Genomic DNA, 22,526 nt, shown 5'->3' with positions numbered 1-22,526 from the left:
CTCCTGCCACCTACATCATCAGCAAGTTCTCAAACTTCTTCACCTCAACAACTTGAAGTTTCATGATCTAAATCCTGCCTTCAGATGAAACAACTCCCAAGATGCTCATTTCCTTATGGCCAGAAGAGCTTTTACTCACATGCATGTGTGCAGGCACTTCTCCCTCAACTACTGACTACACACGAGCACCGCCTGTTCCTTACGGTAGTCACTGGGGGCAAAGTCTCAAAACCTTCCCTCGCTCTCTCCCCCTCGAGCACACAGACCTGATGCAAACGGCTGCTTCTGGAAGAATAGAGGATTAACATTCATCTGACAGTTTTCTGTATCTGCTGCTAAGTATTTTTTAATTTCCCTATCAGAAGTGCTCATTAACTGTTCACAAAATAACTTTGAATGCTGCTTACGTAGCCTAACACCGCTTCCACCTAAAAATCTGATGTGCAACGAAGAGGGGAAAAGAAGTCTCCCAGTACACCCCTATGAAGACCATGAAGAGGGGTAAGGAACAGCATTTCCCCTTCAGCTACAGCTTTTCTCCTCACAGTTCCAGCACCTAATGCCCCTTCTTCCAGCATTAGTCTTCAGTAAGAAAGGGAAATGAAAAAAAACAAGGATAAGAAAAATTGATAAACACTGTAATAATTTTTGACAACTCTGATTTCATCCCCATGCTAAAGACAACACTTCCCTATGCTTTTTGTAAAGGCAAATAGAACCACCACCTCATCTTTTAGATCTATTTCCTTTGAGATGTTGAATGCAATCACGAAGAACTATTTAAAGAAAGAAAATGCCATTTCACCAGTTGACTCTTCATGGCCAGTTTAACGCTTCCGTGTAGTGAGAAATAATACTTAAGGAAAGACCCCAAGAACAAGTAACTGAGTTTAATGTGGTGCCATAGAGCTAAGAACTGCAATACAGCTTCTGACAGCCTCGCCAGCTCTTGAAGCCAGCTGTGAGCAGCCTCCTGCCCCCCCAGGCACTGCTCAGCAGGACACCCGCTCACCCACCGTGCTCCAGAGCCACCAGCCTTAGGCAGGCGCGGGCGGTTGTTACACCCCGACCTCAGGCCCTTCTGTCTGCAGGTTACAGGTGAGCCTCCTGATCTAGGCAGATAGAGCAGGACCGTATCAGTGTCGTACTCCAACAGTGGGTGGAAGCTGGGATATACGACCAAAATGAGCAGGTAAGGATGTTTTCCCAGAACACTTTCCCAGTAGCCAGCACATTCTCCTGCAGCTTCCTGATCCGTCAGCCTCAGGCTCTAAGTTTATGAATTCTTCAAATTGCTTTTTTGACAAGCACAGGTTTTCAGCAGCCACTGTATCTTGAGGCACACACTACCGTGGTTTAGCTATGCTGTTTAAAGATTGCTTTTGTTGTTTTGTACATGTCGCTTGTGAATTTCAATTAATGACCCTTTGTTCTTGCATAGGAAGAGATGGGTGGGAGGCACGATCATGGTTCCCTCTCCCTGTGCCATTTCAGATTTAGACTTGTTTTTTCTGACCTCAGTTATCATTCCCATGCTGAATGCAATTTTGATAACTCGAGTTGTTCTTTGAATGTTTTCCCGTCTTATTTCCTCTCCTCCCAGGACAGGGAAAGGCCAGAGCTGCACAAAGCACCAAAGATGCACACGTATTCAAGTTTAGGGCACAGCATTCCCTGGTTTGATCCCATTCTCTACCTGAGATTTAACTATTGCTGACCAATGAATTTAGATTGCTACAGCTCTGGTTCATCCAAGAGCTCCTACTAAAGCAGTAACAGCTCCAAGCAGTAACATCGCTAAGGTAAGCTTATACCTCGCAGTACAACCCATGTGCCACTTGAATACTGTAAGCTCTGAGATACAGTCCTTCACACTGGGCACTTATTTTCGCTACCCCAAAAATAAATAAAAGCCAAGGTTCATCACAGAACCCCTTCTCTTTTTCCAGAGGAAAAAAAAAAAAGTAAGTAAGGAGCACGAACACAAGCAGATGTTCCATGGGATTTTCAGCAGTGACCCCACCAAGCCATAGAAAGCAGAAAAGAGTGAATAGGACTGGGTGGTCTTTAGCCAGTCCTTCACGTATGCTGTGGCCTTTCCCCACATTGCAGTTACCCACGAGCCTGTTGTAAGGATCATTAGCAAGCTAATTCTGAAAAGCCACATAACGTGATGTTAGATGACCTCTTGTCCACGCAGACCCACTCACAGGTCAGCACGTTTGAGAGGCATGATGTCTCCTTAGAAAAGCCAGACTGGGCCTTTGTACACGTGTATGTTCCTGCAAAGGCTGGATTTATACTTTGGAGCAGCTTCCACCAACACGTTTGGCAGATGACACGTGCTGCTCTTCAGGTTCCTGCATCTGAAAAGGAATCTCCGAGACCGTGACCCGTGGCTACCGTCCGGGTGCTTCGGTAGCACGGCAGCTGCGTGCCACGTGTTTGTGTGCAGCCGCTACCTCCGACATGGAGAACCTGGTTCCTGCAGTGCACTGCCATCATTTTTCTGTTTACTAACCCTGCAACTTCAGGATGATTCTGACATCACCTTCCTAAAACAAAAAACAGAAAAACTTCCCAGCCTGAGAACTTCCCCAAGTTCTTTACTAGCAAAGACAGAGCTAGGATTGCTTTGCTTTCTCTTTTTTTCTGAATTTCTCTTTTTTCTAAAAATTCTCTGAATTTTCCTTCTACATGTCAGCTGATGGCCTTACCAGCACCCCCAGAAAAAAAAAAAAAGCCCTGGAATAAAAAGAATCCTATTGCCCCCAGTATTTGGAAAGCCATTCTGAAAGCCTTCCATTCACATGCAAAACACCTTGCAACTCTGAGCCACTGAAGAAAATGCACCAAGGCTGCCAGGAGTATCTAAGCAGCCAAATACCTGAAAGCATCAAGGGCAGACAAGCAAAAGGATCCTAGATGATACCATTGCTCCTGGTTACGAAGCTAGAAAAGCACCAGAAGCTTGCACTGAGATGCACATTGATAACCATGTTGGTGACATGAGCCTTGGAGTACTGACAACGAAGAGCAGCACACCACCAGCCCCTCACCACTTCTCTCCATTTGCTCCTACTTGTTTCCTCACCAGAACACAGCAAAGAAATGTAGTAGCAGGAGGGCAGAGGAAAAAGGAGCTCCTGCAGTTGATATTGGCAGCAGTTACAGCGGAGCTCAACTCTTAGTTCAACACTCCAGGGGAACACAGATGTGAGTGACAAAAACCAGCGACTGTGTGGAGCCACGCATCGCCCAGCAGCGCTGTGACACCGCAACGCGCTCTCAAGATCAGAGCACAGTTATGCGTTTTGCACAAGGAGCAAGTATGGCATCTAAAGGATAAAACCAAATAGACAAGCAGAAAGGAATTTTTTAATTTCACAACTACCTAGAAATAAGTGGAGTTTAAACTGAAGGAGAACTGTGGAACAGGGTTCCAACAGAAGGTGCTGGTTGAGTAACGGCACGAAATGATTCATAGAATCATAGAATATCCTGAGTTGGAAGGGACCCTTAAGGATCATCAAGTCCAACTCTTGACACCGCACAGGTCTACCCAAAAGTTCAGACCATGTGCCTAAGTGCACAGTCCAATCTCTTCTTAAATTCAGACAGGCTCGGTGCAGTGACCACTTCCCTGGGGAGCCTGTTCCAGTGTGCAACCACCCTCTCTGTGAAGAACCCCCTCCTGATGTCAAGCCTAAATTTCCCCTGCCTTAGCTTAACCCCATTCCCGTGGGTCCTGTCACTGGTGTTAATGGAGAAAAGGTCTCCTGCCTCTCGACACCCCCTTACGAGGAAGTTGTAGACTGTGATGAGGTCTCCCCTCAGCCTCCTCTTCTCCAGGCTGAACAGGCCCAGTGACCTCAGCCATTCTTCGTACGTCTTCCCCTCCAGGCCTTTCACCATCTTCATAGCCCTCCTCTGGACACTTTCCAACAGTTTCATGTCCTTCTTATACTGTGGTGCCCAGAACTGCACACAGTACTTGAGGTGAGGCCGCACCAGCGCAGAGTAGAGCGGGACAATCACCTCCCTTGACCTACTAGCGATGCCGTGCTTGATGCACCCCAGGACACGATTGGCCCTCCTGGCTGCCAGGGCACACTGCTGGCTCATATTCAACTTGCTGTCTACCACGACCCCCAGATCCCTCTCTTCTAGGTTGCTCTCCAGCGTCTCATCGCCCAGTCTGTACGTGCAGCCAGGGTTAATCATTCATCTCATGAATGATTTCAAAAGTTAAATGCACTTGGTCTTGAATTCCTGTCTGTAGGCTATCAGAGTCACAAATCAGTTATGAGGTCAGCTTACACAGTACATCATCAAGTTATCATTTGGTCGGATGATGGACTAAAAGGACACTGGAACTGGCTAACCTGCTGCTTTCTCCAAAGCAGGGGAAGCCACCAGGCACTGAAGAAACTAAGAATTGAAGGAACTGAGAACGCTCACGTAACCTTTGTCACTCCTGTCTCATTTTTAAGTATGCAAAAGTTACTTCTTGAAGTTGCGCACACGCAAATTAAGTTAACCACTCCAAGTAATGCTTCTAAGCAACTGAGGGTTAAGAAAAGAGTAGTTTATTGTAAATACCATTATGCCTAATTAAGTTTGTAACCCTGAAGTTGAACAACAATTAGAGCAGGGCTCCAAACACATTCTGACACAAAGAAAGGTTAGGAACTGCTGTCCAAAGTGCTGCCCTACTGAAAGCTTCTCAAACAGAAATAACATTGAAAAAAGCCAAGACTGTGGTGATACAGTCTCATCCTAGAAAATAAGCTTAGCTGAGTTTGTTCAATAAATGATTGCTATTGCTATCAGTCAGAGATGGTCTAATAAGGCATGAAGCTATCAAAATAACCTCAGAGTCACTGAAGTAGACAGGCACCAAGGAACAGAAGAGTGGAGAGAAAGATGAAGCACTGCTCAATGAGTCTGGCTGACAAGCATTTCTCATTTTGCTTCAACCTCAGAAATAATGAGGCGGAAGACTGTTTCAGCATGATGGATTTCAGTTATTCTACTTGATTTCTTCCTTTAAGATTCTCCTTCCCTCCTTCCAGCCATTAAAACCATTGCGCATCACATCCCATTTGGCATACAAAGCAATCCTGATTTTTGTGTTATTGTCACCTAAGCATTCATATTCCGGTCCAGCCTGATTAGACAAAATGAAAACACAAATCAGCATAACAATGAAGAGACCTGCAAATCCTTCACATTGCACTTACCAAGCAGATGGTTCTGCTGAAACTGCCACCCTGCACCTTGCGAGTAGTTAAAAAGCTTCGGGGAATCTTTTGAGAAGTCAGAATATTTATTATGAAAATACCAAGAATATTAATTGCACATATAACAGGTTTTATGTGCTCTTCACATGAGAATGCTAGTCATGGCTCCCAGGCTCCTTAATCTCATAGCAATCTTTTCCCCTGCCATTTGAATATTTAGTAGTCCTTTACAGAAAAGGGTTGCCACCCTTTAGTTTACATTATTTTCTTCTGTTAAAAAAAAAAAAAAAAAAAAAAAAAACGGTTCCCCAAAGGAAGGACTTCAGTCAAGATTACTTAAAAATGTAAGTCAATCTGGTGTTTTACGGAGAGGAACACTGCACCTGCAGGCAGCGCCAGCTTGTCCAACACCAAGTGTTCACGTATTACGCAGTTTCCGATAAACCTTCCCTGGAACAGGATTAAAGGCAGTCCTAAAATATCAGCGCTAATTTAGTGCTCATCAAGACGTCCTCGGGGAAACAGGATAAAAAGGAGAGACTAAGTATAATTATACAAGAGTAATATCAGTAGGCAAGCTGGTCTTTGGCAACCAAAAGCAAACAAACTTCCCTTAGTATTTCCTCCAAAGCATTTTTAAGAGTCAATGAATGAAGAGGCCTAATAAAACACTGCCATACTTCCTCTAGAAGCACAGGGGGAGAAGAGAAAGCCAAGTTTTCTCTAGTGCTTTTACCACTTAGGTTAGTGCTGCTTTCACACGATCGGGTCAAGCCTCCATTGTCAGTCAGAAAAAGGCATTCCTAAGGGAACGCTCAGCCATACTAAATCAGATTTTTAGTGAAAATCCTAGTCCCTGTCAAAATGTTTGCTTCTCATTGCCTGTCATTTTCAGCAGTACAGAAGAACATCAGCAAGTCTTGCAAATTGTATTACCAAACAGAATTAAGGTCAATGTTGTCACAGGGATTAGGACACCAGTTCCTTATGACCATGTCAACTATCCAGCAGCTTTGAGAAGCTGTCTGGGATTCTTTTGTGAAACATGCCTACTCCAACCCTATGCATAAACGCACAGGATTTCTGTCTAGGGCTAAACAATTCAGTGTGCCTAGAAGCCCCTGGGTTATGTGCGCTCACTGCTCCAACATAACATTAGGAAAATGAAGAGAAAGCACGGGAGAAATCCACTAAACCACCTGCGTAACACTTAGCCTACTACCACACTACTTTGAAAAATAATTACTAGGGGAGAGAGAGGGGAAACCCAGTATGTAAAGCTACATTGCGTGTTGCCTTCTGAGGTCAGGACAGCAGGTAATGAGCCCTTTCCAGCCGGGAAATCCTGACTGTCATCATCTGAATGCACCCGAAGTCTTGCTTGGTACTAACACTGTTCACACTCGATCTTTACTGCAAGGCTCGCTTGCAGAGCAGTCAGTGCTTCGGAGATGAAGGAGTCCCTGGAGGTTTGCTTTGCTTTGCAAAGTTTGTCTCAAATCCTTCGCGCATCATGGCTGCACCACCGTTGAGCTGTCCATCTGCAACACAGCCATTAAAAACAATTTTCTACCCCATTCCTTCTTGTGACAGCTATCACTAATGTGATACATCTCCCCGCAGAACACTATTTGCTCTCAGAAATGAGAAACTGGGCTTCCTCAATACATTCTGTTTCTCTGGCTCTTTCCCCTCCCCACCCTTTGTCCTCCCTGCTTAACAAATACCAGAACAGATTCCAGCCCATTCTCCTCCTCACTGAAGGGCAAGATGAGAGCTGACCTGGGATGCCTGCAGTGCTGAAGGTCCTCGGCAGGAAATTCTTCCAGGGGACAAGAACAGAGCAGCAGTTTGATGACTGGCAGCCAGCAGTGCTCCCATACAGCCCTTTCAGGCGAGCTTTGTATCACTAGTTTAACAAAATGGAGCATTCCCAGCACCATTTACGATGAGTAACTATTCAGATGCACCAGTTCTGTTTCTGCTGACCAACAGCCTTTTTGTTTTCATAAACAAAATAAAGATTTCTGCTTTAGGGTAAGCCCTAATATTGTCTTAAACATACAAAGGTTCAGATTAGCAGAAACTTGAAGTTCATCTCTAATCATCTGGGCTCTGAATTAAAGGCATGAAAGCCTTAATTGCCCCAGCATGAGCAAGCTTACTTTCTGCCCTTGACTACCAGCACAGAAAAACTGCCTTTTAAGAAGTCAGGGTGTTTAGACACAGAGCTCAGGTCCAGGTATCCTGGTAATCAGTGTAAACACATCTCAAATACCTACAGAATTAGTAGTTATGAATACAAGGAAAGTAAACATGATTATACTGAACAAAATACCACTGAGCAGGCCAGAAAAATGCAGCCAACAACCAAATTAATGGTTAAGGTATTTCTGTAAGGGTATGGTCATATTATCTAAAGAAATTGCATTCCTATGGTTTCAATCTCAGTTCTGAATCCTACTAATTAAGTTCTAGAAGTCAAATACTGGAAACACAGTAGTCGCCCATATCAAAAGAAACTAAAATATGCTTTAATAGCAAAATAATGATTTGCAATCTAACTGGAATAAGAACTCTACCTCCAACCTGCTCTCCCTCTACTATCCCATCTCCCAAAGCAATTATGTGTACTAACATGGATGTGAACTGTAGAGAAAGTTCCATAAGCACATGTTAGTAAGTTCCCAGAAAAAGCATCTTTGTCAAGGATTATGCTTCAAGTAAAGCTTTGTTAGTAGAGACTGTTGATGACTTAATCTGAAGCATCAAGATTAAAACAGCTAGTTCTTGGTTAGATACTTATTTCTACTAGCCAAAATTTTCCTACACAAGTTTTCTGTTTCATTTATTTAGGAGAGTCTAGCAAAAGATAAGAAAAAGTTGGAAGATGAAGGACACTGCATTGTGTTAAATCCTTGGCTGGCAGGGAAAATCCAGCTCTCCCTACCAAATTATTGGTACATTGAGTACTTGACCTTGTGCTGCAACTGATAAACAGAAATTAAGTTGAATATTGTAATAATCTCCTACTGTTAAGACAAGTATTATTTGATGCTCCAAATAACCTCCACTGTTATAATTGCAAGTGTAATTTTTCCATTATCTGAAGCCTTAAATTCTGTTCCCTCAAGTGCTGCTTTGTTCCTCTGCACCAGCTCCCATCAAGAGTCTCTGCAAGCAATGAAGGACCAGTAGTGAGCATGGTAGTGCCACACCTCTCTTCCCACTTATCCCACTTTAAATATTCACCAGGTAGTCTCATCATCATCACTGCTTCACAAGAATACAGGAAGCCAGAGAAATCACCAATATAATCAGCAATGTGTCTCATACTTCAGGCAAACACGTCCAGAAGAACTCTGCACCCCACCTTCCTCCAAAGTAAAGCAATGTCTGTAAACAGTTTCACCAAGTCCATTAGAAAAAAAAACAGAAGCATTCTTTTTCCCCTCCTCTGGAGGTCTCTTCTTCCAAACTAACCCAATCAGGCAAGAACAGTTTGCTAAGTAAAACGTTTGCCAAATGTAGAATTGCTAACGTCTATTCCAGAGCTTTTACTTATCCTTAGCAAAGCAGCTGCGAAGGCAAGCCATCAACGGAAAGTTCCCTGGCTGATCTCAATCGCTTTCTAAAATAAACAGGGAACAGCTCCAAACAGGTGAAGGACACCAGAAACACAGATTTAGTTAACCTTGAAGAAATTATTCTATAATAAAACGCTTCTGTTGCATTGTTTCCAGCTATTTTTATTCCAATCTACATTCTCATTTTTTCCTATTGAAAACAATTCACACTACCAAAATCAATAAGAAAGCAAGTGTAGAAAGATGTGAATAGAGCCGATACAAAATATAAAATCCTTTGTATCAGTGTGGAAAGAAAACAAGATTGTAACCCAAGGTATGCAAAAGAAGTTTTGCTTCACCTTCCAAAACCTGTAAAATTTGTACACATAGCAAGATCTCCAGACATCACATGGCAAGATCTCCAGAGATATAAGTCAGTACTGATCTAGTACAGCATAAGTTAATTTCAAAAGACACTGTGCTTCTGGGTTGGGAAGCCCTTATCCACAAACCGAGTTTTGAGGAATGGATGAACTCATTAAGATGACCTTTAAAGTTTGTTCTGTTCTGTCACAAATGTGTACTTCTAGGGATCCTCTGACCTGAGCTGTTGGGCTGTTCTGGTCAAGGGGCCATCATTTTTCTCCCACAGCATAATGTAAAACCCAGCCCAAAATATTCGTTAAGAAGCATGACAATCTGGGCCACCCCAGTTTGCTGCTCTTCTGTGGCTTGCCTGTGCCCCCTCATCTCCCCTCTCAGTGGTGATGGCAGAGATGTTCCTAGGATGAAAAAAGGGCTCAGCACCCAGCAAAAACACAACTGACAGTTTCTTATTAAGCAGCCCTACAAACAGGGGCACAACTAAGAAACAAAGGCTTAATACAATTTATTTAAAGACAGGAAATATCTGTCTAAAAGCTGTTACATATTAATGGTTTGTTAACCTGGTAGCAGAAGCAGTTTCTTAGTTTGTCTGAATAAAATAGCTTTTAACCCACTCCCAGGATGCCTGTAACGGGCCTACAGCACAACACAGCAGATTTTTCAGGCCTGCATCTTCATTATACACGTTTTTTCTAGATTCTGCATGCAGATGTCTTCAGCTCAGTATCCCAAGCACAAACAGCCACCCCCAGAGCCAACTATGAACCGATACAGGACGGTGTCAGCTGTGTTTCCACCATACACTGTATCAGAAGAGCAACTGCACAAGACCAGCGTGTTTTTGTTTCAACACATTCACGTAAGTGTCAGAATTCTCAGTTTCCACCCAAAGTGTGTGCCCATCGTAACGTTACACTGTTATACTATGGATGAAACCCATACCGCTTGGAGAAAAAAATCTTCAGGATTAGGCATTTGACTGACCTTTCTTTGAACTCAAAACACACCGTTTCATTGTCACTTTGGATTAGTTCTGTCAGGGGCCAAAATGTCAACATTTTTCCAGGAGTACAGAAACAAGATGTTAAGACTTTAGCTTTCCCTTTTCCAGTCGCACTTTTTCATTCTTACTTCATTCAAACTTCAAAGAGAGCGCACTAACAGCTCTTGACATCAATCTTATCTCTTTTCCTTGTAGGAGAAAGAATTTCTCTTACAACTTCCAGTGCCCCCAGCTGGCACAGTACACTTCCTATTAGCATCAGTTTGCTTCTGTGCCTCAGGAAGCCAGAGGAGCATGCCAACAGGGGTCAGGCTCCAAGTTATTCCTATTCTGAAAGGTTAAGGTTCTAGGTAGAAAGCATTTTCTTTTCCTTAGAATACTACAAGAAATTCTGATTGTGTTAGAAGCTAATACACAGCTGGCAAACAAAGTTCAGGAATTTTAGGTACATTAAGGAGTTCAGAGCAATCAACGAATTAACATCGTCCAGTCTTACCTTGCAGCATGCATCTGTATGCAGATTCTGATATCGCATAAATGTGCGGTGGCATTTCATGGCGCTTCTTCCCCCTGTACATCTCGATGATGTTTTCTGAATAAATCGGAAGGTTCTTGTAAGGATTTATAACTACGCAGAACAGCCCTGAATAGGTCTTAAAAAAAAGAAAAAAAAAAGGGGCTTTGTTAGTAAATACAGTACTGAAATAAAACCGTAAAGAGCAAGACACTTTTTCACAGGTTATAACATTTATCTTACAACATAATTAAGGTCCATGTTGTTAACCAACTTTAAGTACAAGCTATATTCAAGTTATTGGTTTCTAGGTCCCTTAAAAGGCTCTTTACCTGCATAAAGAGTAATTTATAGATGATAAACATGGATAATTATAAAGTAGAGCATATGATCTCTTTCCTACCGATATTTAAGTCTCCCTTCCACCTGCAAAGTTCCAGAAGTATGAACATCTTTTGATGTTCAGCTCTTTCAGTAAAATGCCTGTTCACAGTTTTCATATTTGGAGGAATCAATATTCTTGATTTTTCCAATAATCTTCTTGTATGAATTTTTAAATTAAACAAAGATAAGGAGCTTACAACAGGGGCCAGACATTCTCTGCATCACACTGTATGGAGGGGGAAAAAAAAGTCAACTACTAAATATCTTAAAATTTTTCACAATGTTAAAGAAATACATATTACATTGAAATATAACGTGTGGAAGACCAGACTTCAAGAAGTAGAAAGACGACATATTCTTCATAAACATTTCAGCTGGCACTGCCAGTGGTGGATAAGAACAGAGAACAGAGACCTTCTGCAAGTAGCAAACCCTTATTTGCACTAAGTAGTAATTATTCTAGTAAATAACTTAGATAAGGAAAAAGCCAATTATTTCTGCTGTCCTACTTTTTTCCTGTTATTATTGCATCTCGTTTCTGCTCGGTCTCTCTCAATCCCAAAGCAACCTCCTCCTGGAGGCATCACCTCCCTCTCCCAGGTGATGGATAGCCTGGCAGCTGCCACCGCGGGCGGCGTTTCATAACCTGCTTTCTGGTCAGTACTAACTTTAACACTATCAGGAGTGCTCTATCATCAAGAGATTAAAGAACAAGTTTTGAATTCAAAGAGTAATGTCCTCTTATCGAGGGATTTCTGTTTACACCAAAAAAATCAATTTTTATAAAATTCAGCACACGTTGCAAGCGATACATAAAGCACCACATTTCTGTAAGAATTAAGTATCAAAGATAACTGGAGAACGGTTCAATCGCTGCTCTACAGAAGTTATCGTGTATGTGATATGTACACACATATACCTATAAAGCTGCTGATACTTATTATATAGGGATGGAAGAAAAACATACAGCAAACCACTCATTTTGTCAACTAGGAGTTCCAGCTGAATCTGGTCCAGCTGTGTGGGCTTTACTAAGTGTCAAAGGTAAGGTCACAGCAAGACAGCCTTGAGCTATACCAACAAATAGTTCAGTCATGGTGTCGCCCTGAGCACCCAAAAGTGCTAGGCACCCAAAGCACTAGTGGCTCCCATCTCTTCTAAATCCATTGTTTTGTTTTGTTTTTGTTTGGTTGTTTTTTTCTTCTTTTAAATGAAAGGAAAAAATCAAGCAAGTTTTGGCAGTGTTACTTTAGCCATTAATACCATTCACACCTTTACTACTGGAGGAATGTTAGCAAGAGAGCAGCTTTCTTTTGACAGAAGCAGTGAGCATCCTTCTGGGGGCCACAAAGACTTTCTCCTGCCTTGCAGTCTCAGAGGAGGGAGGAACAGAGACAGCCAGGCAGCATTACCAGCTGCTGGGGGCCTACACAGCACGGAGCAGTAACTCAAGATTCTTCCTACATTTGTTGATTTGTGAATTTTTCTTTCTGGTACATTTGTATGAACAAAGAATTTTAAATTCCCAATTTATTTTTATAATGTATGTGTTTGATTTTATCTGGAAGAAAAGGAACCTGTTCATTCTGCACATAAAGGGATCCTGGAAAGAGACAGCAGGTGATCTGAGTTGAGTCAGGAGCTATCAATAAAGAAAAAGAATTTGATCTTACGTCAAATGCCCGTACTGGAAAGGAATCTCTCTGCTTTGGTCAGATCTGCTGGACGATAAGCACTGCAGCACCTTACCCAGCCAGACATCTTTGGTAATAACATTTATTTCTCAAGAGAAAGGGAACAGATGTTATCAGTTCAACTGACCCAAGCACAAAGAACAACTTATCAGTCATTAACTCAAGGTAAGCGTGGGCCTGCTGGGGAGGGCAGTTCCTCCCTGGCCTCCCTCCCAAGTACACAATCCTACAGCCGCCCCTCCTGCCAGCCCCGGTGCTCTTGCAGTAACTCACGGAGCTGGCACTTTCTCTTTATGGAGAGCAAGTGTCAAGAATGGATTGGTCAGTAATGGAACGAGCTTCCCGACCAGTCTCATTCGTGGCTACTGGTGATATCACAAGGGCAGAGGAAGGCAGCACGGCTGTTTCAATAGCCTGGTACAGCTGAGTTGGGAACTGATCGATACGGAGCCTGTTCCCAGCAGCCATCCTCCCTGCTGGGCTCAGAGGAGGTCACCCACATTCAGCCACAAGCAGCACCAGTGGCTTGAAGACATCAAAAAATCACAAACCTGATTTTCATTCTAGCCTTCAAATAAGGATAGCTAGAAGAGGCACGCATTCATCAAGCCACCCAGCGATCACCAGCTCCAGCTATGCCCTGCTTCTCCACTACAGCCTCGCCTGATGACAGAGGCTCGCTTCCTGCTGCCTCCAGACGAGGCCTGCTCATGAGCAAGAATTCATCCAGCCAGAGCCAGCTCCCAGTTCTGTCCCAGCACATCCTCTGGCCACCACAGCAGCATGAATTCACATGAGCCAGGGGCCCTCCCTCCTCCAGGAGGACTCCAGACCCTTTCACCCAGCAGCACTCCTGAGCCCTACTCTTTTTCCCCAGGCAGCATCACAGGCTGGCAGTTTACCCCGGCAGGCTACATCCTACCGAGGCTGCCGGCCCTCGGGCAGTAACTGATGGTTAGGCTGTGGGATCCGCACTCACTGCGCCACCAGGGCTCCCAGAGTCACACCTCTGTTCTCTCCAAAGTCATCTGAAGCAAGATTAGTTGCTTTGGTCCTTTTATATTCATAAGGAAGTTTTCCAGTATCACTGCCCTGCCCCAGATGTGAACAAAGTGACCTTGTAAAAAAAAAGAACAAAAATGTTAAGAGTGTTTGAAAGAAGAAGTGCTAGGGAAGGAACACCCACCTGACGGCTCCTCTCCCAGCTTGCTTTAGCTTCTGGATGGAGAAACAAGTTTCTCCATCGCAAGGAGCGTTACCATTGTTCACGTACATACGGAACGTGGTTTATAAAAGCAAGCTCAACCACTCTTCAGAGCTCTGTCAACGATACCTAACCCAGCAGCCTTTCTAGACTATGTCCCGGTGCAGAAACTGGATGGATCAGTGAACCTGGAGCGATGGCAATAAGCAAATGAACCACTTGCGAGTTTCATCAATTCTGAGGTTCATTTATTTGAGGCCCCTAGAACAGGCTTTTACCACTGACCACTGAAGTCTTTACCATGACAGAGCTCTTTCACACGCAGCACCTTTAACTCCAGCATCCTGATTTCCTGCATATTTGTCACTTGGTTTGCTCTCCAGCCATTTCCCTGCAGAATTTAGAGTCACACTTTTGTCAAAACATCACTATACTATCAAGTCTTCATTCATTCAAGGAAAGATGGAACCAAGATCTCCCACAAGAGTCCCAAATTTCCTGTCACCTATTCCAAAAGGCAACACAGCTTTCTTGGTTTGCTAGGCAATAGAAGCACAGTGGGAGTAGGGAGGGCGTTGCTTTTATTGAGTCAAATTTCACTGGGAGGGAGACAAATGACACCAAGTATTTTATACAGCTATTTTGTAACTGCAAGTTTCACAGGGCATTATTATAAGGCAGTAAGTCTGAAAACACAAAAAGAAAAGGTATGGGCTTCCCACATGCAAGCTGAAGGCATGAGAAAGTTGAGATTGGTTAACACACCTTGAAAAGGTTCTCAGTGATCAGCCACTGAAAAAACACCCTGCTTACTGAATTCCACCAGGCAGCTGCTTACAGGTGCCCAAAGCTCTAACACACAGGTGGGGTAGCGATGCCCTGAGCCTCCTCCCTGCCCCACAGTACCTGGACTCTGCCTGGATCACCAGGAACCTGAGCTGCAGCAAGAATCAAGCAGTGAAGAGCAGCCAGTCTGGACAAAGAACCAGATGGGAGGTTTCAGCAGATGGGATAGGTCTGTGTGCTGATCCTTCTTCGGCTCAGGATCAGGCAATCAGCTGCAACCATGCTAACAGTTTGAAAGGCACTTCTGCTTTGCAGAGGGACAGGATGCAAACAGCAACCAGCAGCAGCTCGGCACGTTGGAATGCGCGCGCTCCAGGCAAGGCTCCAGAGACAAATAGTGAAGCAGTGCTCTGACAGAGCTTTGTTATACAAACTCTCCTTCAGGACACTAATTGTGGCATTTGAATATTTCCAGATGCTTACAAGCTTTTATCCAGTAGTATATCATTTAGTAATTTAGATCTTGGTAAGCTATCCCAGACCGCGGAGTTCAGCTTCCTTGCAGAGGCCTGTTTGAAAATGACAGCACGCTGCTAGCAGCAAGCAGCCCGAGGAGGAGATGCACTCGTGTGGGCCGCAGTTCTTGCACCAAGGAGGACGCTATTGCAACTGTTCAGGTGGCAGCTTCTGCTGCAACATCAAAAAGCCTCTTTGAAGAGTCATTTCAGAGCACATCAGCAAGATGCGGGTCATTTTTTTGATTTGTAAGCATCAATTCAGCTAAGCATTTACCTGCAGTTCTTCAAATACAGGAAACGCGAGTTACTCTATGGCTACATACATAACCAAGGTGAAATAAGCATCTAGGCATCTCCTACGGTTAGTTAACTGCAGTATGGACCTGTGAACCTCCAGTTTCTTACCTAGAAAAGAACTGCACCCCATGTACAGGCTGTACAACCCATTCTCCAGACTGGGAAGTCACACTGCCATATCATTCTTGCCCAGTCACCCCTCCTAAGGTTACGGAGGTGCCTGTCACACTCCAAGCCCTACTAAACCCTCCAAACCTGGCAGTTTTCTCACGTACCGCCCCCCACCCCAATGATACAGCTCTCCAGCCTGAATTCAAGCTGCACAGAAGGGGAGGCAGCTCTTCAGCCTCACGGGGGAGGAAAGCCAAAGGCTGCAGCCCGGGGAAGAACACCTCCACCATGCACAGCAGCTCAGACAGATCCCATGCTCCTCCCCACAGGGCTGGGGAGGCCACATGGTTGTCCCAGCCCCACAGCCCCACCACCACCCCAAGGCTGTGCTCCCCAGCACTGTCAGCAACCTGGAACCCCAGAACTACCCCAGCCATCTCTGTACAAACAGGCCCATATGGCTAAAAAAACATAAGCCAGCCCTGTGGGCACCCAACGAGTAGGGTCAGGGATGCCAGCAGGGGTGAGGGGGTGCTGAGGGCAGGGGGAGCCTCAGCTGTGACAAAGGCTGGGGCTAGATGGGGAGCAACAGCCACAGGCTGCTACTGAGGGCAGCTGAACTGCAAGTCCCGTGCTTCAGGGGATGAGAAAGGGACGGAGCACAGCCTGTACACAAGCCAGTAAAGCAGAAGTGCAGCCCAAACTGCAGAGGAGACTTCTCTACAGCTGTTCCCTACAGCTAGCCCTGCAGCCAGGGCATTCTGTCCTGTGCTGTCACATTTACAGGCTTCACGTGATTTGTTCAAAGACAGAACAAGGTTTAAGGCAGCAGTGCGGGCTGTGCTCCCGCTCAGGCAGCTCCCCCTCCCCGAGGCTGACATTGTGCGACCGTGGCTGCTTCAGCCACACCACCACTACGAGGGCAAACATGATCCCGGGCTGCACCCGGGCCAGAGGGGTATTAATATCCCTTCACAAGGCTTCTGTACGGCCTTCTGGAGCCCGACTGCCCCGCAGAAGTTTGGCACAGGCTACCCGGGTGTGCTGATGCAGACCCGTGGCCTGACGGGGTGTCCTCAGCACCGCGTGCTCCTTCAGCTGGGCGCTTAAACAGGAGACCAGGAACCAAATTGTTGCACCCTTTCAGGCTGCTAAGCCACCATTTTTAATAGAAGCAGAGAATATCTGACAAGAACATGCACTTCTTTGTACCTCTTCTTGCCTGGGGGCAAAAAGGAATATGAACGTATCCCCTAGAAATCCCTTAGATTTTTCTAGCAAAGGGAAAGCTACACTGAACTCTTTCAACTTGATCATGTTCCAAAAGTCAGAATTAACCTAAAAACAAGGTCTGAAGTCTAAGTAGCACTCAGAATTTGAACCCTGGTGTTTCTGCTGCATTATATGAGGTACCAGAGCCAGCAACTGGTTTGTGTTGAGGAGAAGCTGAAGCCAGTTACAAACCCAGATTCTTGCAGGCTCTGTTACTACCAGTCTGCAACATGTGGTAATGTGAAGCACTCCCAGCTGGACCAGCACAAAAATTAAAGCAATTAGAAGCTTATATAACAACACAGATTGTTCTAGGTTATGCTCTGGCCTCACAGGAATAGGAGCGTAAGAGAAGAAACCAGTTACAGACTGCTCCTCAAGCACGGTCTGATGAGACCTTCCACCCACAGCAGGCCCTGGAACTGGGGGCTGCACTGTAATTCTCACTCGTCCCCCCTTCTGCCTCAATAAAATAGAAAGTACAGCAAAAAAAATTGAAGTAGCACATGGCTAGAGACCAATTACAGAAATAATAGTTGTAATTATCAAAAATATCTGCTGAAGTATTTGCAACTGCACAGCAGCAAGCACATTTTCTTCTTTGCTGGTAGGAATAAACCAGTGGGCACATGCTGCTAATTACTGCTCTCCCTGTAAAGCTCTCCAGGCTCTCAGAGCCACACAAACATTTTCCAACCCTTTTGGAAGAGTCTTTGCTAAAATAAAACTGAGGGGTGGGTGGTAAAAATCCATAGTTCAAGTGTGGAAGATTTCAGAGTTGGATCTAACCCTTTCCCCAACACTGCTTCCCCAGCCTTTTGTTCTTCAAACAGCAGCAAAACCGCTCGTCTCCAACTCAACCTCACCTGCAGCGCAGGCAGCCTCAGCCACACGTCCCCACCGAGCCTTCCCAGGGCCAGGTCTGGGCTCTCTGCATCTCGGTCACAGGCTCCCTTACTGCCAGCAGCCAGGGAACATCCCCCAGGGACACCAGGGCAAGAGGTGAGACAGACACTGACACAGGTTGAAGAGGAGTCAAGTGTTGGAGGACTTTTATTAAGTTCATTTTAATCCTTTTGTCTGAGCAAGGTCAGGAAGCTGTTCAGTGGTTCAGCAGTGACTTACGGGGGAATCCCAAAGCCCCAGAGACAACTGTGGGCAAGGACCTCCTCACCCAGGAGAGCTGGGACTAGGATGGAACCCAGGGAGCAACACGTTTTGGAATAGATTTGTAACGAACTCAGCATCTTTTAGGCTTTATAGACTCCGTGTTTAAGTGAGCAATGCCTTCATCCCACCTTAGTGGGGACAGGAACACGAACCTCTGACTGCACAAGCAAGAGACTTTTGGTCCTGTTGCATCTTCCTTCAATCAGACCACAAAAATCAAACTCTGGAACTTTTACAGAGCCCCGGGTAGACAATTACCCACCTTTCCAGGAGCTTTTCAGATATTAGACGGCATTTATCCATCAAGACCATTAAAATGCAGTCATGTGCTCAGACATTCCCCTCAGCTTTCTCCTCTCCTGGAAAGGCAGGAAGCTGTGCCAAGCCCACGCAGGATCCATGCTATTAGTGTTTGCAGGTGTATTTAGAAAGAAATCCATTTTGCTTTAACAAAATGCTCGTTCACAAGGTGGGCATGGGGCTCTTTTTCCATTCACACGGTATTTATCAACACACGAACACTTGAAATATGCTTAAGAAGGCAAGGAAAACCCTTCCATTTTCCATCAAAATGGAAGTACTGATACAAAAGCAGAGTTTTAGTTTCACCTACCTCCTGCCCCCATCTTAGAAATAGTAAGTCATTAGCTCTTTCTTTTCAACCACTGCCAGCACCTGCAACATTGAGAACAGCTCACCTTCCATTCAGCAGAAATAAGGTATTTGCATTCCTGATCCTGGCAGCCAGCTGCATTTTGACCATCTGAAAAGCTGAAGTGACTTAATTCAAGATACTAAGTAAGTTGCATCCAGAACACTGCCTAACAAAGCACCGAGACATTTAGTGACCAGGAACACTCTTGCCCTCTGTTCAGAGTCCTAGGAGCAGTGTAGTATCCCTAGAAGTGTACTGCAATCCAGAGCTTAGAAAAAAAATTGCTCTGAAGTGAAAACAAATGATTGAATCGCACAGTAAGTAGCCATCAAACCAACTTCTTTCTCTTCCAAGTGCAGAGAGAAGAAAACAGTAAATATATTCCCTCAGTTCTTTCCTCCAGACCAGCCCTGTGAGTCAACTTGGGTAGCAAACTTCACATAGAAACCTAATTTTGAACATAACTGACACGTCTATGTATAACCTTCCTGAATAGACCGTGATGTTGCTGATAGCAAAATGCTCAGAGAAACAAGATGGAGAAAATGCTTCCTCCTACACCAGGGGCTCCTTTGCAGCCTTCAGACCTCATTTGTAGCTCTCCATCAAAGCAGCAAAGTTTCTGCCCTTCCGTACCATGAAGTGCAGCGTCCCTCCCCAGCACTTTGCTTTCTGACAAAACCCTTCCTTCTTGGTGACCTCCCCTGCCAGCCCCATCCCTTCCCACCAAAACGAGAGGCCCATTTCTAACGCCTCCCTTCTCCCCAGGGATTCAGCTGGAGACGACAGCTACAGCTCCCAAAGCCACTGCTTCAGCCAGACTTCACCCCCCCGCCCCAAAACAGCCAAGTGACACCACACCACCCGAGCCATTCGTGGCAGCCCACAGCTCAGCACCCATCTCCTACAGCACCCACCTCCCACGTTCACACACAGGGTTGGGCTGTGAGTTTGGAAGCTGGCCCCCAGGGAACCTCATGATGCAGTGACACAGCAAGCAACCTCGCAGCTTGCCACAGAGCATTAAGGCAGGTGGTCTGGAGAACGGCACAGCATTCGTGGCTGATGGACCCTTAAAATCCAGGGGGTGCCTCCATTTTGTGGTCTGATTTAAAGACCCTGTCTACCTGATGCAGCTTCACCACAAACTACAATCTAGGGCTGACACCTGGAAGCCTTCACAGGGGCATCTTACACCCAGGTCTCGTAAAAATAAAGATGGTCACCAAGGTCTGCAGCTTGAGTGAGTGAACCAGAACTTGACCCCCCCTTTCTTACAGCAACATCCCCAGAAATGCATCTAGACCTCAGCTCATCAGGCATGAGGATATTGAAAAATGACCACAAGACTAGCCTGAGCAAAGCCATACTCATGCCAAACGTTCAGAATAACCCCCAGCCTTTCAGTAGTCCTCCTGGGCACCTTAAAACGAATACCTCCAGATTCTGACTGTTCTTAAGAATATTACTAATTACACACCGAAGAATATCGGTGATCAAGTGATACATCCTTGCCATAAGAAATGCTGATATCCCTAGCACAAAGTCTGGAAAAAATCACCTACAATAACCAGAGTGAAAACTGCCACCAAAGGCAGCAGGAATGAAGAAGTGTGCTGGAGGCTGTACCTCCACAGAACCAACACTCGCACTTCACAACGACCAAACCTCTTAAACATGAGCACAGATCATTTGGGAGACTGGGCAGCATTGTGCTGAGTCATCAGCGGGTTGAGAAGGAAAAAGTCCAAGCACAAGGGGCTGTAAGGACAGATCCGCCCCTCCTCGGGGTGATGATATATAGCATACTTCAGAATAATTTGCCGAAATAGTACACCTTCTCTAGGAAAGGTGCTTTAAGATTCTTCAGCTATGCTGAAAATAAACCTTACAGCAAGAAACTGAGTAGGTGATGTTAAAAATGGAGCAAGAAATGACGTTATTTCATCTCCTAAGCAGAACTGCAATCACCAACATTGATACTCCAACCTTTCTGCCCAGCAGTTGCTGTACAAGTCCTGCTTCCTTTCATCCTCTGTGCTGTCATGAGGAGATGAGAAAGAAATAAAGAACCAAGCGTGTACAACCTTTGGCAAGCCACTGGCCTTCCCGTTCTCCATTTGTATCCATCTCCCCCAGCACACCACGAACACAACTCAGAGGCCATGGTCACGGCACGTGGCAGCTATCAGAAGTGCCAGAGCTCCTCACCGCCCCTTGTTAGATGTCACATGGAACTCTTGCCAATGAGATGGGCACCACCGGTCAGGTCATGCCGACTGGCGTGAGCCAGCTTTAGTCAGTCCTCCTGGTCCTCCAGCAGTCTCATCTTGACAAGGTAGGTTGCAGACAGATGACTAGACAGCTGGCCAAATTCCCCAGCTCCTGTTTCCTTTCTAGGGACTGAAAGGAAACGTGTGTCTACTTCAGTCAACACCTTCTGCTTCCTAGAAAGGCAACACTGTGAGCTGCCTATGAACAATTAGGAGATGGTGAATCTGATGTGGTTTCTATACCTTAACTGTTCACGGTCAGCACCAAAATGAAAGATCCCAGTTTGGTTATTAGTTATCTGGAAACACAAACATGCCTTCAGCTGCCCCTCGCCATGGAGGGCTGGCCATAGTGCACTTCACTGGCCCCGTTAGCTCTGGCTCTCCATACCGAGCCTACATCAGGGGGTTACGCAGGCAGCAGCAACAGTTCAAGGCTGAAGGAGTTGAGGGATCTCTGATGGAGATAAGAACCAGAACCCTGCTAGCACTCTCATCAGCTCCAACTGCCGATGAGATTTCTCTCTGGCCTATCGATCTTTGCCAATATTCAGCTTCTACTCCAACAGTGCTCACAACTGATTTCCCCTGCACACACACCCCCAAAGTAAGCGGGGGTTTAACTGCAAACAAGCTGTAACTATTCTTGCTAATAGCGGCATCCTCCAGCAACACCGCTGGAACTCAGACCTCCAGTTAAGGCCAACAAATCCATTAGCTTCTTGATCCCAACCAACTTCTTCCAGCCTGGGGGCGGGGAGGTCATGAGTAACACACTGATGCAGTAATCCTCCTATGTGACAGCAGCTGCTCGGTGCCAGGGAACCAAGTTTTAGAGCCTGCCTCAGCACTGAGAGCGTGAAAACACAGAGCACCTTTTTGGGAAGCGGAGTGGGGGGACACAGCGGTGAGCCACCTGTATGGTATCACTGGAACTCCACATGTACGATAAGCCAGCCTCCCGCCAAGACAGAGAGTGTTTTAACTTGTCAGTGGTCCAAAGTGTCCCAGCAGTGTAACACCTGTGTATACAGAAGAGCGACCGGTGCTCAGCACCATCCTCCAGAAGTATCTGTGGCTACGCTTCCTATGCAGAGTCCTTAGATTAAAGCTTGCTTTGGCATTTAAAGTCTGCAGGTTTTAACTCTCATTACACTGATACAAGTATCGTAACCAGCATTTCATAGCCAGCGCTGTGATTCACATGTACACTCACGACTTGAACTATCAACTTGTTTACTTCTAATTTTCAATCCAGTCCTCACTAATTAGCCATTTAGTTTACTTATAAGCTTGCAGGGCGGTTTCCAGAAGTATTTTTTGCTGAGCTGTACTGTAAGGTTCTCGGTGGAAGACCTTGAAATAGTAAAAAACAGAAGCCCACATAGGAAACTAACACAGAAGCACAGGTACGAATAATATTTTGAAGTCGCGTATGATTTTTTA

At 45.3% G+C, this 22,526-nt stretch overlaps 1 protein-coding gene across 1 annotated transcript in view; it reads right to left on the bottom strand.

Annotated features, from left to right (window-relative positions):
* Positions 1–22,526, bottom strand: part of MYH10 (myosin heavy chain 10) — a 103,354-nt gene that overhangs the window by 76,982 nt on the left and 3,846 nt on the right. The window contains exon 3 of the mRNA XM_084298444.1: positions 10,699–10,855. Coding sequence (XP_084154570.1) covers positions 10,699–10,855 — 157 coding nt within the window. The remainder of the gene's footprint in view (positions 1–10,698; positions 10,856–22,526) is intronic.

This window comes from Netta rufina (genome assembly GCF_964035555.1).
Source record: "Netta rufina genome assembly, chromosome: 19".
Classification (NCBI taxonomy): Eukaryota; Metazoa; Chordata; class Aves; order Anseriformes; family Anatidae; genus Netta; species Netta rufina.
Note: the sequence above shows the minus strand (reverse complement) of the source record. Positions and strands in the feature narration are given on the sequence as shown.